The 15,752-nt window shown below is 42.6% G+C and overlaps 1 protein-coding gene across 1 annotated transcript in view; it reads left to right on the forward strand.

Moving 5' to 3' along the window:
* Positions 1-600: 600 nt before the first annotated feature.
* Positions 601-15,752, forward strand: part of TBXAS1 (thromboxane A synthase 1) — a 209,737-nt gene continuing 194,585 nt past the window's right edge. The window contains exon 1 of the mRNA XM_088521625.1: positions 601-798. Coding sequence (XP_088377751.1) covers positions 701-798 — 98 coding nt within the window. The 5' untranslated portion in view covers positions 601-700. The remainder of the gene's footprint in view (positions 799-15,752) is intronic.

The raw sequence follows: 15,752 nt of genomic DNA on the forward strand, positions 1-15,752 counted from the left end.
AAGAGTCGTAACTGATGTTGTCTTACAGATCTTGGTGAGACAGCCAGGTTTTATTGCCTTTTATTTTTTCTTGTATATGTATATGTTTTCTAGCAGTCACATTAGATGAGATTTCCCCTAATCCCGCATTTTAGTTGGTGTAATTTAAAATCGACATTGTCCTATTCTTTTACAGTAAAATCAATGTGGAAATTAACTGCTAATAAAGTTTTCTATTGCAGAAATGTTTTTGTTATTGCAAAGCATATCACTCACTGTTTGTACGCCAAGGCACAGAGGGTCTTTTGGTTTTCTTCCTCTATGATCTGTACTGTGGCCAGGCTCTTTTCCCCTCTTTTTTTTCCCCACATTTTCCCCCAGTCTCCCACACTTGCATCTCAAAACATATCAGACAGCACTGATGTCTCAAGCAATGGCTATGTAAATATTTACCGACATGATAGTCAACAACAGACGGGGAAAAACTGCTACATCCTACCACTCGGGAAGCCTTCAAGTTCTCTCTCCGAGCGTACAGTCGATGAGAACAGGAAAGGTTTGCAGTCTGTGCTTGACTTGATGTGTTTTTGCTCTCTTGGTTCCTGTTTCATTGCAGATGTCATTCATGTAGCTGTGGCAGGAAGGCTTTATCAGCTCTTGAGGAGACTTTCCCCTGCGCACACACTCAAACCACTCAAGGCTGGAGCTCTAGTAGAGGAAAATGGAGCTTGGAGACCTCCTGGCATTTGCTTCCACAGAGATGAACAGCACAACTGTCACCATGGCTTTGCTAGCCATCTTTCTGGTTCTGCTGTGCTGGTAAGTGTATTGATGATAATACAGGGTGTGTGTCGTGTGCAGCCTGCTGTAGTTCTCCCATCTATACAGTCCTTTTATTCTTAAAATAAAGCAGGAAAATATTTGGATAAAGGGGATATGGGAGGGAGTTGGTTTGAACACAGAGGTTGAAGTAAATACTACAAAGTCATGGGGTTGAAATAGATACTTACTAAAAAGCCATGTTGCTTTTTAGAGAATTCTCTCCTTGAAATTTTTTCTCTGAAGTGATTTAACAACCAACTATTAACAATTGTCTTCAAAATTGAAGAACTTACTAATGATGGCTTCTTACTAATTTCTATAGGCTACTGGAATATTTTCCACCCAGCTGGTGTTGGGTGGAAATAAACTAAGTGCTTCTTGCAGAGTCTTGCTGGACCTCCTTCCGTACCATGCCCTGCGTTTGTCTCTTGCCAGGTTCCTCATCTTAAGTTTACAGTCACTTTAGCTGTTGCTTGTGTTTCGTCTCTTGTTCGTGTTTTGTTTTCCAGTTCTTTTTGTTCCTGGGTACAAATCAGAATGGCAGTAGCCCTAATGGTAAACCATGACAGGCATTGCAATTGAGTGTACTGATATGGGAGAAAAAAAATCATTGTCCAGATAATTTATTTCAGAAATATAACCTAGCTGAACTGGGAATGCTTTTCTGAATGTGTTTTTACTTCAATAACTTTCAAATCCTGCCATGCAACCACTTTTTAATTTTATTTTATTTGTTTATGTACTCAAGCAAAGAAAAAGGAGAGTGGTAGAAAAAGCACCTGTGCAGATAGACCAAAGTTCAGCTATAAAAAAGTAGTGCTGGTTCTATGAGTTTCTCTGCCATTGTAGCAGTGTAAAAGAGGGGTTTTCTGCACGTGTTTCTTGATTGTTTAGGACTTCTTTCAATCTCCTTGTCAGGCTAGGGAGACTCTAGCAATGTTCAAGAATTAAGTCAAGGCCATACTGGATGCGCAATGCCATGTCAAGTAGGTTGCTGAGCCTCTTTTTAAAAATTAGATCTGCCTGAAACTCTGGCTGAAGTTATCACCAGGATGGAAGTCCGACGGACTGTCCTTGAAGAAAGACTGGCACCATTAGATGCGTAAATAAATCCATGTTGGCCTCTGGATCTCTTAAGCTTCAAGTGAGAGGGAAGGAAAGGCAGATCCACAGTGGGCTTGTGAGCTCCAGACAGCTGGGAGGCTGCTGGAAAAGCTTGATGCTTCCACTTAATAAAAGTCAAAGTGTACCCAGGTTTCTGAAGACACGGAGCTGCTGTGTAAGTGTACGCTATGTTCTAGTACCTGCTTTTCCAAAGTCTTAATTTCAGGTAAAACTAAAAGAAGGATGTCCCTCGCACTGTTGCGAAGAAGTCTTGACATAAACAGGCCTAATCTTAAAAGCAATATGAAGTCAAAGTCAGACTGGGTTAAGCTGGGACTTTCCTCTGAATAGCCAACTGCTGAACTGAGCGCCTGGCACGAAAGCTTCAAAAAGTGTGATTTAGGGTTTCTCAGCACCTTAGAAGTGAGGTAGAAAATTACCTTTCCGTGGAGAGAAACCATTCAGCATTTCTTATTCCCTAGCTAAAGCTGAGTGTTTTGTGAAGCTCTTGTGTAAAGGAAGTTGGAGTTTTACAAGTGAAACTGCTGATGTTGATATGCAGACACAGGCTGATTTTAGGATCACTTGGTAGAGACAGAGGTGCCTGTAGGCCGCTGTTCCGATGAGAGCCCATTGGTGTTTTTTAAACTTGCAATAAAACACATTGGACAACATCTCTGGGATGTTGGTAACATCTCTGGGATGTTGGTAGGTTTACTAAGCAGATTAAACTATTGAGATTCACTTATTTCAGTATAACGCAAAGAATAAATCTGTAAATCTGCATCTGTAAGGTTAATGGCTTGAAGCACATCACTACAAAAAGTGTGGTTGTAGCTTTTTTTTTTTTTTTTTAAGATTTTTGTGGCAAAGCTCCTTGTTTAAACAGATGAACAAAACCCAACACACATACACAGACAACCTCCTTCATTCATGGCTGAAACAGTGGGTGCCAGGAGTTATTTAAGTGCATGAAAGGCTGCTAATAGAAATGCAGGTCCCTAATTCGAGAGAATGTGTTTTGTTGCAATCGTGTTCCCTACCCCGCCGTGCACCTCTTCTAAGAGTTAGGAAACACAAGCATTATGTATGGCAGAAGTAATAATAAAGCAATAACTCTTCAAGGTTTTTGACTGCTACCGTGATAAGCCCTTTCCTCATTTTTAATAACTTCTGAACTCTTCGTAAGCTTTATTTCTGCCAGAGCATTGCATCTTCTCAGAAAGGCAGTTGTGGGGAAAGAGGGGGGGTGAATATTTGCCACTTAAAATTTAGGCATGGTAGTGGCGTGAGATTGATCAAGATTGGGGTTGTATTGTGTGAGCCTGTGTGAGTGCAGAGAATCGGCCGTTCGTTTTACAATCTGAAGTTCGCAATCCAAACAAAAAGCAAGCAGAGAGAAAAGTCAGGAGGTCTAACGTACACTAGAATAGTAACACGGTGGTGGCAACGGTCACGTTAGTTGGCCTCTTTTCGTAGTGGGGTCTTCGTGGATGGGGGTGCTCTGTGGTTTAAATGACCCCCCTTGAGCTTAGCCCATGGGCTAAGCCTCGGTGGCTGCCAGTGTGTGTATTGTGAGGGCAGCTGTGATTTATCACAGTTCAGCTGACAGGTGGTATCTTGCAAGGTTGTGATAAGACCAATCTCTTGGCATTTCTGGCTAAGGTAAGGTCATATGGAACAGGGAGAGAAGTGAGGGTTGATTGGGAGGGGAAGAAAGGCGAGGCTGTAGCTGTGTTAAAAAAGACTTCTTACAAAGTTACAGGTCTTAAGAGGAAACCTGAATGACTTGGTCACTCTTTAGGCTGTTGCTCATGGTGCAATGAAGTATTTTTTTTTCTTTATAACAAATCCTGTAATAGCACACCTCTCATTTCTCATGTGCTGTCATCAATGTAATATGAGGGTGTATTTGCAGTTTGTGTTAATTTTAAGTCAGGGGAAGATTTGGTGACTATAATCCCTTAATGTTTTTGTCCTTCACAAGCAACTCTCACGGCTTTGTCAGCTAGCTGTAGGGAGAGGCAATACCTTTGAAGTCAAATAATTTAGTGGAGGGGGGAGTAGAGAGAACAGGGAAGCTTTTAGGTTCATGGTTTCCTTCCATTTGAAGCATGAAAAGCACATCAGAAGTTGCCTTTTTTTTTTTTTTTCCCAGAAACTGTTAATTTAACTAATGTGCTTCAGCTGATGTTTGTTGTTCTCCAGGTCTAAGAAGGACTTGGTTGTCCTTTCTACTTGCTGTCAGTAGGTCAAAAAACAAAAAAAAGTCTCTTCCGCCAGTGTCATCTTGGGTCGTGTCATCGATGGTTGTTGCTTTACCATTACTATTGTGACAGACAATGAATAGGCAACTGCTTTACCCACAAAAAAGCATAATCTGGTTTAGTGGATGAATTTCAGGAATAACCACTGACACAACACTGAGCACTCTTGGAAAATATCTTGTCGTTGCTTTTCCCCGCTGTGTGTGGTTTCTGCTGGTCAAACGAATTATCACAGTATTTGTTCTCAAGAGAGAAGTCATTTTCTTCCTCAGTTCCAGGATGCTGTCACTGTTCACTTAAACACTGCAAATCTCATTTCTTTCAGGTGTGAAATAAAAACAAATACTATTTTTAAAGGAGGAATATGAGATTTAACAATTATAAAATCCAGTGCAAAAAATATAGTTGCATAGCTGTGCAAAGCAGTGCTCATTTTCATCTCTACATATGCTGACTTGGGTCTCCCATGCTTGGCTGTAGCTGAAAACACTGCTTTGTGCCTTTCTTTTTGCTGTCTGGGAAGATGTTTGATAAAATGAAAGCAGGAGTTTATCTTGCTTTAAAGTTTAATGTACCATAAGCTTAGCATTATGAAGAAGCTGTCACAGCATTCAGATATCTGTGTTCAAACTGGATTATCAACCTCTTGTCTAAACAAACCTGTTCTCTTTTTTTTCTTTTTTTTCCTTTTTAGATGCCCGGGGGCTGGATGGGAGGTGCTTGTTTATGTTTATAAGATGCGTGTCTAATTGCATGCTTTCAAACATAGTAAAATATATACTAGTAGCAGATAAAACGAATCAGAAAGATGCCATTTTTTTACACTAAAGCTTTTTTCTTGGCGATTGGTGTTGCAGAAGTGTATACAGACACTGAAAGATCCATCTCCTCCCGGATCTAGATACTGTTCATATGTTCTCTATGGGATCTATGTATGTATGGGCTGTAAGTATGTATGTAACAAGTTAGGGCTGACCCAAAGCATTTACAGTCTTTGACTGAGCACAGTGAAAATTAAAACATCTTCTTAAAAATGTTCCTCTGCTCTTAAGCCTAGATGTTTGCATACAGTTAGAAGATAGGCGCAGGGGACAATGTGTTACACCACATCTAGTACAAGACTACTTTAAATTATGAATTTTAGGACAGCTAGTATTGTATACAGATGATTTCAATGCTATTGCTTGCTTTGCATTACTCAAATATATGGAGAAGGGCTATGAAAGAAAAATCAAGTTCACAGATATTTGTTCCCAGATAGAATTTCATTCTGGTTTTGTAGAACTTGCTATTTGGGCCTCAGTGACGCAAAAGTGAGATCAAATACATCTCAGATCTTTTCTCCAGCTAGATGCCACCTAAATATAGAGCTTGGACCATTTCCTGCTTCTAAAAATGTTGGTGTTTACAAAAGTTGCTTGACCGCTGGGGCTGCAGCTCTTGAGCTGAACGCAGGTACGGGGTGAGCAGCAGCTTCTCCCCTGTGCATTCAGCTGATGCTTCCAGCCAGAGCCAACGTCAGGCAGTACCAAGCTGACATGGTTTCTTAAAGGAGCACCAGCCATGGGTGGGTGAGCGTGAGGTTTTCCAGCTCTCGCTGCTGCTTTCAAGGAAGGCTCCAGGCCACTGTGGCTGGAAATGGAGGCATGGGTATGGAGCGCCGGCAGTGATCCAGAAGGATACCTTGCTCCGCTCCCTTGCAAGGCTCAGAGAGTGAAGGGCTTCAGAAAGGCATCCTAATCTTCAGCTACTAAAGCAGCAGGCACAAAGTTCTTTCAAAGGTGCCCAGGGACAGCTGTTTGAGGGCTTCAGCTTGGCCCAAGCTGTCCTTTCACCGGGTCTCCTTGCTCTGTTTGTGCATCACTTCTCCGTGGTGGCTGACCTCAGATTTGAGTTCAAGATTATGGTTCCCAAAGAGTCTTTTCCTATAATAGTTTGGCAGTGTCTCAGTTTGCAGTGTGTCCCCTATTAGGTTTACTGGGGCAGGAGGCAGGGAAATGTGTGTGTGTTTTTTTTGTTTAGTATTCCGTTAACCCCTGTCTGTTTTTTCCTTTTTTTCCTTAAAAGGGCCATTACCTCAGTGGAAATGACCGTGTTCCCCTCCCCACATTCGAATAGCCCATTATGGAATTTAGAAGGATCTGACTCAACAGGAAATGTCAGCAAGCTGCTGCTGACGACAGAAAAAAACCCACCGGTCCCAAATTGTCACCCAGCTTTACATCAAGCAAATCTGGAATTCCCACTAACGTGCCAAACATAATTTGAGCCCACAGCTGAGCAATGTGTGGCCTCCTCTTTGAGCTAAATCAGGCATTTCTAGGTGAGCTAGATGAAGCCAAGCCTGAGAAGCAGCAGAGTAAGCTACCAAATTATAATTTGGAGAAGTGCCATACAGTGAATGTCTGAACACTTTTTTTTTTTTCTGAAAACAAGGTAATTTTGGTCAGAATGAAGTTCACTCAGTGCCCTGACTATGCTGCTTTTTGCTAAACAAGGTGCTCTGTTTTTGGGGAGTAGAGGCAAAGCTGAGTTTTCCAACTTTGATTTTGCACCTTTAGAGTAAAGTTATCTGGAATGTCTTCATAGGCTAAATTATGCAACCTTGCTTATGCTGATAAATGTAGCTCAACATTAAGAGCTGTGTAACTTTAGTTTCACTTGCTTCCACCTCTTAGTAAAATTCAGAGGCTAATGAATTTATGTTTAGGGTTTTTGAACTTGGAGATTACATGGCCAGTGGTGTTTATTTGAAGACCTTAAAATACTGGTTGTGTTTTCACTTTTGTTTTCTCTGGATAAAGAGATCAAGACTGAGCTTACTCATTCCTTGTCGACTTGTTTTTTCCTTAGCTCCTCTTCTTTATTCCCTCTCCCCCAATAAAAGCATGCAATTTGATTTTAGTGCAGGCAGATTATAGCATTAATAGTGTGTTAAGGTAAGCCTGCAGGGGTAGGTTGGCAGCCTTTCATGAAACACACACACTTCACACGTTCCCTGGCGTTGTCTCCAGATCCCGAATCCAATGGAGCATGACCCATGGGCACCACAGAGCTGGTTAGCGCTCGGAGATGCCACCAGGCAGGCAGGGGCAGAGCCCTGCAGCAATCCCCTTGTTGTTTTCTGCTCTTGTCAGACTTGCTAGGGCTGGCTCTGGCTGCAGGAGCAGCGTGGAGGAGCTAGCACGGAGGGAGCATGGCTCCAGCTTCTGCCTGGGAGGCTCCTTGGAGCTTCCCTTGCCTGTGCTGGGCCAGCACTGGGGCTTCCTCGCTGGCTCTGCTGCACATCCACTGTTCGGCTTGGGGCAGGTTTGTTTATTTATCTGGGGGATGTTCGGGCACCTCACCTAACACTGGGTGCTGAGAACTGCCTTCTAGGAGCTCCTGCCTCCAGCTGCTGTGTTAGAAACAGCCCTTGGTGCCTTAGATCACATTGAAGAGCAGCGCTGGTGGGAGGCAGTGCAAACCTCCTCCTTGGAGAGAGGGCTCTGCCTCCCCGAGCAGTGGGCTCTTTATCCCATTCCGCATGCATAGCATGTCCTGCTATGTCCATACATGTAATTGCTGGGCTCCAAAGGGCCTCTCGGGACAGCTGTAATTTCTCCAGACACTGCTACAGATCCCGCTCCCCGCTGAGCCCCAGGGGAGCGAATTGGCAGTTCCTGCAACTGCCCTGCATGGGGTGAGTCGTTCTGCATCCTTATGGGCTACAAAGGGCATGGACTTGTCACCGGAAATCTTTCACACAGTGGCCCAAGTTTCCTGCCAGCCTGTCTGTGCTGATTTTTATTTTTATTTTTTATTTTAATGGAAACTATATGAACAGGCAGGTTTGACAGGATAGACTTCCTCCATGCGCAGTGGCTTCCTCAGTAACCCTCAGTGTTGCCCCTTCTCTCCTTAAGCACAGCTCCCCTTATTAGAACAAAGTTGCCTATATTCTTCCTCACCCCTCTTCACCCTCGCATTGAGCTCCAAAATAAGTGTTGTGTGTGTTTTGCCCTGGTTGCTTAGTAAGTTGCAGCTAATGTATTTCACTGCCATGTCTTGATCTTCCATAGAAAGGTTTTCTGCAGTGTTTGATGGAACTGTCTGAAAACTTATTTTAAAATAATGCCATATTATGGAGAAATTATGTCTTATTTGCCTCTGCAGTGTCATTTCTCAGTTTTTCTTGACATACCTGAAACCTCTAGATGGAATTTTCGATCTGATACTTCCCGAAGGTTTTTTTTGGCTCTTTTCCCCATTGAAAATGGATTTTACTGTTCTCACTAGTGTATGCTAGCTGCTGTGAAACAGCCGGCAGAAAGAGCTCAAAGTATTTTCTGCTTCGGGTCTGCTGGAAATGCATTTGTTTCACTTTTACGGGAAGAGAGTGGATGAACTTGCACAAAGGGGATGTTTAAAGCCTGGCTCTTCACGTGCTTCCTTGTGTCTTTGTTCACTTGGGTGCCAGTTACTTTTCGGTTTACTTGCTTGTGTTGCCTGTGCTTCCTGCGGCTGGAATGACAGTGCAGGGCCATAGAGAACAGAGGGTTTTAATGCAAGGGTCACTTGGTGTGGGGGAGACGAGCAGAGGGGTAAGCTGGAAGTAGGAGAGCGTCGGGCAGTGTCTGTATGCTTACGCTCCCAGGGAGGTGTCTGCTCCCTGGGAAAGAATAGTTCCTTCTGGCTAATCCAAACCTGTGATGTTTGTTGGATGTTGCACGGGGAGTTAGGGAAGCATGAAAGGCAGCGGACTTCAGAGGAGACGGGTATTGGATTAACTGGTCAAGCTCATTCTGGGCAAATACTCTTGGATGAGACCTATTGGCAGAGCTTAGAACCTGTAACCTGAAGTGTTCTCTTAAGTTATTCAGTAGCAATAAATTTGATGTAATCTGTTCATGTGTGTTTGTGGCTTCTCATCCAAAATAGCTCCTAAGAGCTTTTGTGTAAACACTCTCTCAGTAGATCTATAACAAGATGGAGAGGTTGTGGAGACACGTGGTTTGAAATGTGGGAAAAACACGAAATGCAGCCACCCTGGGAGGGGAAGGAACAGCAGAAGGAACTTATGCACATTGCAAACGAGCATGAGGGCCAGAGGCTGAGAGAAGTGGTGATCAAGGCTGCGGGGACCTTGCTCTAGCTCTTAAAACATCCATGTGATTTGTTTGTTTGCTGAAGATTTTTAACAAACCTCTATTTTTCCTGAGAGATTCACTATGGGTTTAGATACAGCAAGCTTCTCCAAGAGATAAGCCTCAGCATAGGTTTTGTGACAGGAGAACTGAAAATCCATGCTGCCGACGTTAGGCAGATGCCAGTGAGGAAAGCACGGGTGTTCTGGCTGGTTCCCCATCTCTGTGGCACTCGGGTGCTTTGCAGGTGGGGAGGGAGCGTGGGCTGCCCCACGTTTCCTCAGGTGTCCGGTCAGCTCCGGCTGGGAGAGCGGAGCTTTGGGGAGAGCTCCCAGTGGTTCCAGGAAAAGCTGCAGGTCTAGTCTATAATTAATTAGGTGGAGCTGCTCTGGACTCATGTTCAGCAGCCTTTACTTCTAGATATGCTCTTTTTTGTATAGAAATAATTTCTGATTTATTTGTGAGGATAGTGACTCATGACTTTTGAGTAATATAAATAGAAGTGGTATGAAGTTGATGAGTACAACTGTCTGGTGGTCTTCTTGGAAACAGAGGCCTGCCATTAAAAGAAAGAGAAGACCCGTTTTTGGGTGTAAAACACGAAGGGGTGAGGAGGCCTCCTTGCAGCAGGGTTACAGAAGGATCTTGAATATTTCTGTATGTATGATATGTTCAAAGGCCCCCTAAGCATCTGTACCTGAATGGGCTGTAAATCTCATAGGCACTGGTATATTTACAATGGAAGGATGTTCATCCTGCCAGGACTCAGACTGGGATTTCAGATCTGGGATTTGAAGAGTGCGAGCACTGACCTGCCCCTCAGCTCCGAGAGAAGCAAACTGGTAAAAAGCATTGCAAGGAGGCCCTCACTTCCATCACGGCTGATGATTCAATTCCTCCTGCAAGTCTTGACTCTATCACCAATGGACATTTTCCTATTTAATTTTTGGCATTTGTAGGGATTACGTACAGTAAAGCCTTTTCTCCCTCCTCCTCTTCTTTTTTGCGTTCCTGACTGAGAGTGTATCCAAGCAGTGAACTCAGTGCCATGGAAGCGTTTTATATTTTGAGCAGAGATAAAAATCTCATTCCTTCTATAAACAAAACAAATCAACAGATGATGCCCAAGAGAACCATTCCTCTATAGCCATTTTCTTCCAGCTGCTTTCTATTCTGTGCAGCTCGCGATGCACCGTATGAAATACGTGTGTGCATTCCTGTGTGTAAAGAACAAGATTCCTCCAGATAGCGGCAGCTCCATCATAAAAAAAAAAAAAAAAGATTTTTTTTTTCTAACAATCCTGTAATAATAAGATTGCTAATAGAGTTGCGGTGTTTGGTATTTAATAGGATAGTTTAACGATGCAAGAGAGGACGTGCTGAAGGAACTCTGCAGTTGCAGACACTGGTGCCTTCGCTCTGAATGGTCTTTGGATTATTGTATGTGGGAGGACGAGGGGCAAAAATAACCTAAGTGAATTTGAGTACATCGTAAAAATGTGGGGAGCAGGGAACAGTGAGAGCAGCTGCTGGCTACGGGCTGCACGTGCAGGCTGCTTTGCTGCTGGGGAATTCTCCCCAGGGAGCGGGGCTGTGGGGGAGCAGCCCGTGTCTGCCATGGCCTTCAGGCCCTTGCCTGGTGGGAAGCAGCAGAAGTGCGAACAAGCAGGCGGTGCTGGATGAGGAGCCCGTGGAGATGGTGCCGATGAGCTCCCACGTGCCGTCCTGCTGCAGCTCAGCCCTGGGGACGCGGCCTTTGGCGGCATCCCTCGCCGTGGCAGCATCTTTCTGCTCACCCCGCTGCTGCAAGGGGCTCCCTGCGCAGGACGAGGCAGTCACACCTGACGTCTTGCACTGGGGCCCGTGCGAGCGGTGCAGGTCCTTGCTGGGGCTGGGCAAAGTCATAGAGGCTTGATCACTACTAGCCTAGAGGACTGATTTTTTTGCTATTTTTGTCAGTGGCCTTTGAAACCCAGAGGAACTTGGAACTAGTAGAAGAAGGGGGGAGAAGGCAAAAAAAATTGACGTTACCTCTTCTGGTTTTCTTGCTAGAACATGAAATATTTTCCACGCTGCAGTTGTTAGTGATATTTCTTCACATATATAAATGTGTAAGGCATTTGCTGGGAACAGAATGCTTCTACAAAAGAGGCAGAACGTCACTGCTCGATCCCCAGATCGCTCCAAAGTCCCCAGAGCAGCCCCCTTTCTCCCTCTGCAGCCAAATGACTCCAGGCAGCCAGGGAAATAAGCTTGGGTAAAACCAATACAACTTTTATAACAGACATGTTAGCCGTTGACCCTGTGCGTGTTTTATGGCACCGCCTTGCTCTGGACGTGTATATCTTCATTCTGTGGTTGATATGGTTTTGTGTTTCTAAAAAACTGCAGCCTGTGTACAGAAGTGCAACATCAGTTGCCATGAAGCCCAGGCTGTGGATTCACATTCACCAGCGCTGGATTTCTCCATTGCTGGGCTGTTCTGTAACATGGATCTGATCTGGACCAGGGTGGGCACACAAGGTGATTTTGTAAAAGACCTGGAGTGCCAGACAAGGAATTTTTCCCTATTTTTTGCCACTCTGTGAGACAACAAATTATACCTTTTCTGTTTTAAAGTTTGCTTTTCCATATTGTTTTAAAAAATTGAGTTAGTTGATATTGCTTATACTGGGTTGACACTTTGGGCAGTGTGGCTGAAGTGCTGCTTATATCCCTAAAACTGGACTTACTGTTGAGAGTCTTAAAAAGAGTCTCAAACTTGCTTGAGAATTGAGAACTCACAGTTTTGTTATTTTTTTGTGCAGTTGAGCTAGTAATGTCAGGGAGAAGCAACAAAGGGTGGATAGAAATTCCATTGCCTGCTAAATGCAAATGGATCACTTTCTTAAATCTTGTATTTTGAATGAGTTTCCCAAGATTGGTTTGTGGGTCCCAGCATTCAGGCCTGTAGCATCTCTGTGGTTTTGAATTCAGGTTTTCAAGGAGATGAAAAGTGCTAACAAAGCTGATTTCCAAAGACTTTTCTTTCAAGAAATGATTTTTTTTAAAAAAATGGCCTTAAATGCGGTGGTTAACACTTAGAAATATTGTCCCAGCTGTTGTTGGCAGTGGCAGATTGTTTTTCTTGGTGACTTTTATTCTGTAAGGTTATAGAGCTGACTGTAAAATTTAAAAATGTTTTAGTAAAGTTTAGGTGGAGAAACTTGCATCACTTCTCATCCAAGAAATCCTGGACTCTTAAACACTCGTCATAAACTGGTTTATCTGAAAAAAAATCGGAACCTCTGGGAACAAACTAATTCTCAGTATAATCCCTTTAAATTTATAGACCAAATTTGGCTTGTGCTGTTTAGATAGGTGGTAATGCAGATTTTTCTTTCCTTTTCTTTACTTACCTGAAAAAAAAATGTTAGAAAGCATTCTCTTCTCACCTCTCCTCTTTGACGTGGATCTTCTTCTGGCTAAAAGTGTTGTTAAACATAATATTGATACAGGGAAAGAGCAACCCACACAGAAACCCAAGCTGCACCATAAATCTTTCTCTGAAGTTGCTTGCACTGGTTATGTAAATAAAGGAAAATTGATGCTGTTTGCAGAATTGTGATGATACTGTTGAAATTGCTCTCAGGCGAGAGAAGTTGTGTATTTGTGCCCATCTCTCTGTCCACCCGCTCAACTCTTCCTCAGTTTGTTTGCTCCATAGGAAGCCCACATGCCATGGATCTGCTAATTTAAGCTTAAAAGCTCCATTCTCAAGGTTTCTGGCTGTATCATTTCAATGCCTACTTTGCCTTTTCCTTGATTGGCAAGGACCTTTTGATTGAAAAACATATTGCCCAGTTTGGATGCAATTACTGTATCTAATTAGGTATTAATGACTTTCAGTTGCACGTGGTTGTTTTTGGTTCCCCTTCTAAACAGCTTACAGGGATACGACGCGCTGGCTGAGGGAAGTTTCAGCCCCGATGATCATTGATCCCCAAGGATGCAGCCGATCATCTGTGTTCTGGGTTTGTAAACTGCATTGCATTTGTAAGTAGCTGGTGGCCAAAATCATTATCAATGTGTTAATTTAAAGATCAGTCAGCATTTCAAGGGCTGGGTGGTTTCGAGAGCTTTCTCTGAGCAAGTTGGAGGCTTTGTCTTATGGGCTGAGAGCAAATTGTTACAAAACACAAGAGAGTTGGTAGGAGTTTATGGAATCGTAATTAATTGACAATGGTTTTTTCAAAACCCACATTTTCCAATTTAAAATAAGCTCTTAAAATAATTTAGAACAGTGTTGTGATAGTCCCCTGACACACATGGGTAGCTTTGGGTTAAACACATAAATAAGGCTGAGGACTATATTTAGTTCCAGACTGATCCAAGGACAACTGAGAAATTGAAGGTCAAACGGAAAAAAAAACTAAAGAAAGAAAATTATAGCCCTCCTTCTTCTGTTCAGCAGCATGCTGCTTGGCAGCCATGAAGGTTTGATATGTAGGAATTTGTCACATGTGACTGTTTATGATTGGTACTTCAAATAAAGCAAGTAAGTACAAGCAAGTAAGTATATACAAGTAAGTGTGCATTTTTACTGACAAAAAGGAGGCGCTGAGTCCTTTCACACTAAACCTTGATGGGACGACCAAATATTTCAGAATTTCTGTGGTCCTTGATATTAAGACATCTTTGACAGACCAATGAATCTGGGAAGACTCTTCCACTTTCCTCTGTCTTGAACTCTGGGCTCTCCTAGGAACTAAGCTGAACAGACACTAAATCATGGACTAAGACCATTGCTTGATTTTGTACAAGCTATTAAAGCTGCTGTCGAACTCTAACACCTCAGACCACCGCTGATCTGGGAGAAATAGGACTTCTTGCAGGAATGGGAGCTTACATTCAATCAACACAAGCCTGCCTGCCTTTTAAACTAGTTTCACACTAGCCTTCCCATCTCCTTAACTGATGAGGAAAACCTTTCTTTTACTGGAAGCTGCAAGGCAGTGTCTCACGTAGTAGCAGTATTTTCAAATTGGGTAGTATACTTCATCTAAAACGTGTGTACCGTATGGACAAAGTCTGCTGTGAAAAAGCACTGGCTACCAGTTGGCTGGGAACTAGAGAAACAAAGATCAAATACGTCCTTAGTGGTCTTTCAAAAACAAATGGGAATACACTCGGTCCAATTTGGCAGTTCACTTGTCCCAAGATGGACACATTCAACTTTGGAAGAGTAATATTCAGCAAAACTGTCTTGCTTCTTTTAGAATGGAACTGTTTTTTTTTTTTTTTTTTTTTTATAATCTGTTTTTGTTGCAATTTCGCGTTAGATCTAGGATTTGCATGTCAGAGATAACAGGAAACAATGATGTTCTCCAATTATCAGCTGAATATCAGTTACGTTTCTTATGTAACTGATGTGCAGTTTTTAATTCCCCCTTTTTTTTCATCTTTTAGTGATGGCATACGTTGTAATCAAAATAGATAAATAAGTCCAATTAGAGATATAGTAATTAGGGTCAGTCCCTCAGCGTTGAGATCTCTTTGGGGAAGAGGAGATAAAATTGGGCTAGTCCTCAAGCAAAGTCCCAGCTGACACATTGTTTTTGGCTTGTTTGTTTGTCCAGCACTTGAACTCAGGGTATGTTTCATCCTGACTGTGTTTCAGTGTAAATCCTAAACTCAGTTATGGTTTAGAAGGTAGGTCAAAGTCTTATTCTGGCCAAAGCCCATGGAAAATGAATCTCAAAATTGGACCTGAGAAGTCCTGTGTAAAATACTTTCAAATATGTCTATTGACAAACATATTTTATCAAAAGGTCGCTTTCCACTCATTTTTGATTATGTAGTTGATTTTTAGCTTATTTTCATTTACCTCAGGCTTTTATAGGGACTAATACTGAGTTCCTAACTTAAATGTGTGAAAATATTTTGGTTTTGTTCTGCCCCCCCCGCCTTTTTTTTTTAACTGCTTGATAGTTGTGATCTGTGTCCCTGAGTAGAAGTTCCGTGATGCCACAGGTGCATGTGAGTATAGCTCTGTTTTTTGTCCTAGCAAAAAAGTGTGGCACTGTGTGTGCATGTACAAGAATGAGGAGGAGTGGATACATTCCTGAAACTTCTGTTTTCCTTACTGATGAGTGCAAAAAATGAGTTAAAAAGGAACTCCCAACCCACGCTATTTATGGAATGTCACCACAGCATGTTTTGGAGTCACTTATGAAGGACCATTAACCTCATTATCTGTAAGTAGGCAAGCAACCAGCATTGTTCCAGCTACTGAGTGCAAGTTAAATGGAAGTTTTAAAATTGGTTTTTATATATGAAGTGCATTTTGTTGCTGATGTTTGTTCTGTAAGTGTACTCAAAGGCCTTAGTTAAAGTAGAGTTGGTCAAATTGGTCAAAATAATCTTTTTGCAATGCTCTATCTAACTATGCATGCCTTTGAGATGAGGAATATAC

Source organism: Tinamus guttatus, unplaced genomic scaffold (assembly GCF_059628265.1).
Source record: "Tinamus guttatus ecotype Peru unplaced genomic scaffold, ASM5962826v1 Tinamus_guttatus_pri_ptg000125l, whole genome shotgun sequence".
Classification (NCBI taxonomy): Eukaryota; Metazoa; Chordata; class Aves; order Tinamiformes; family Tinamidae; genus Tinamus; species Tinamus guttatus.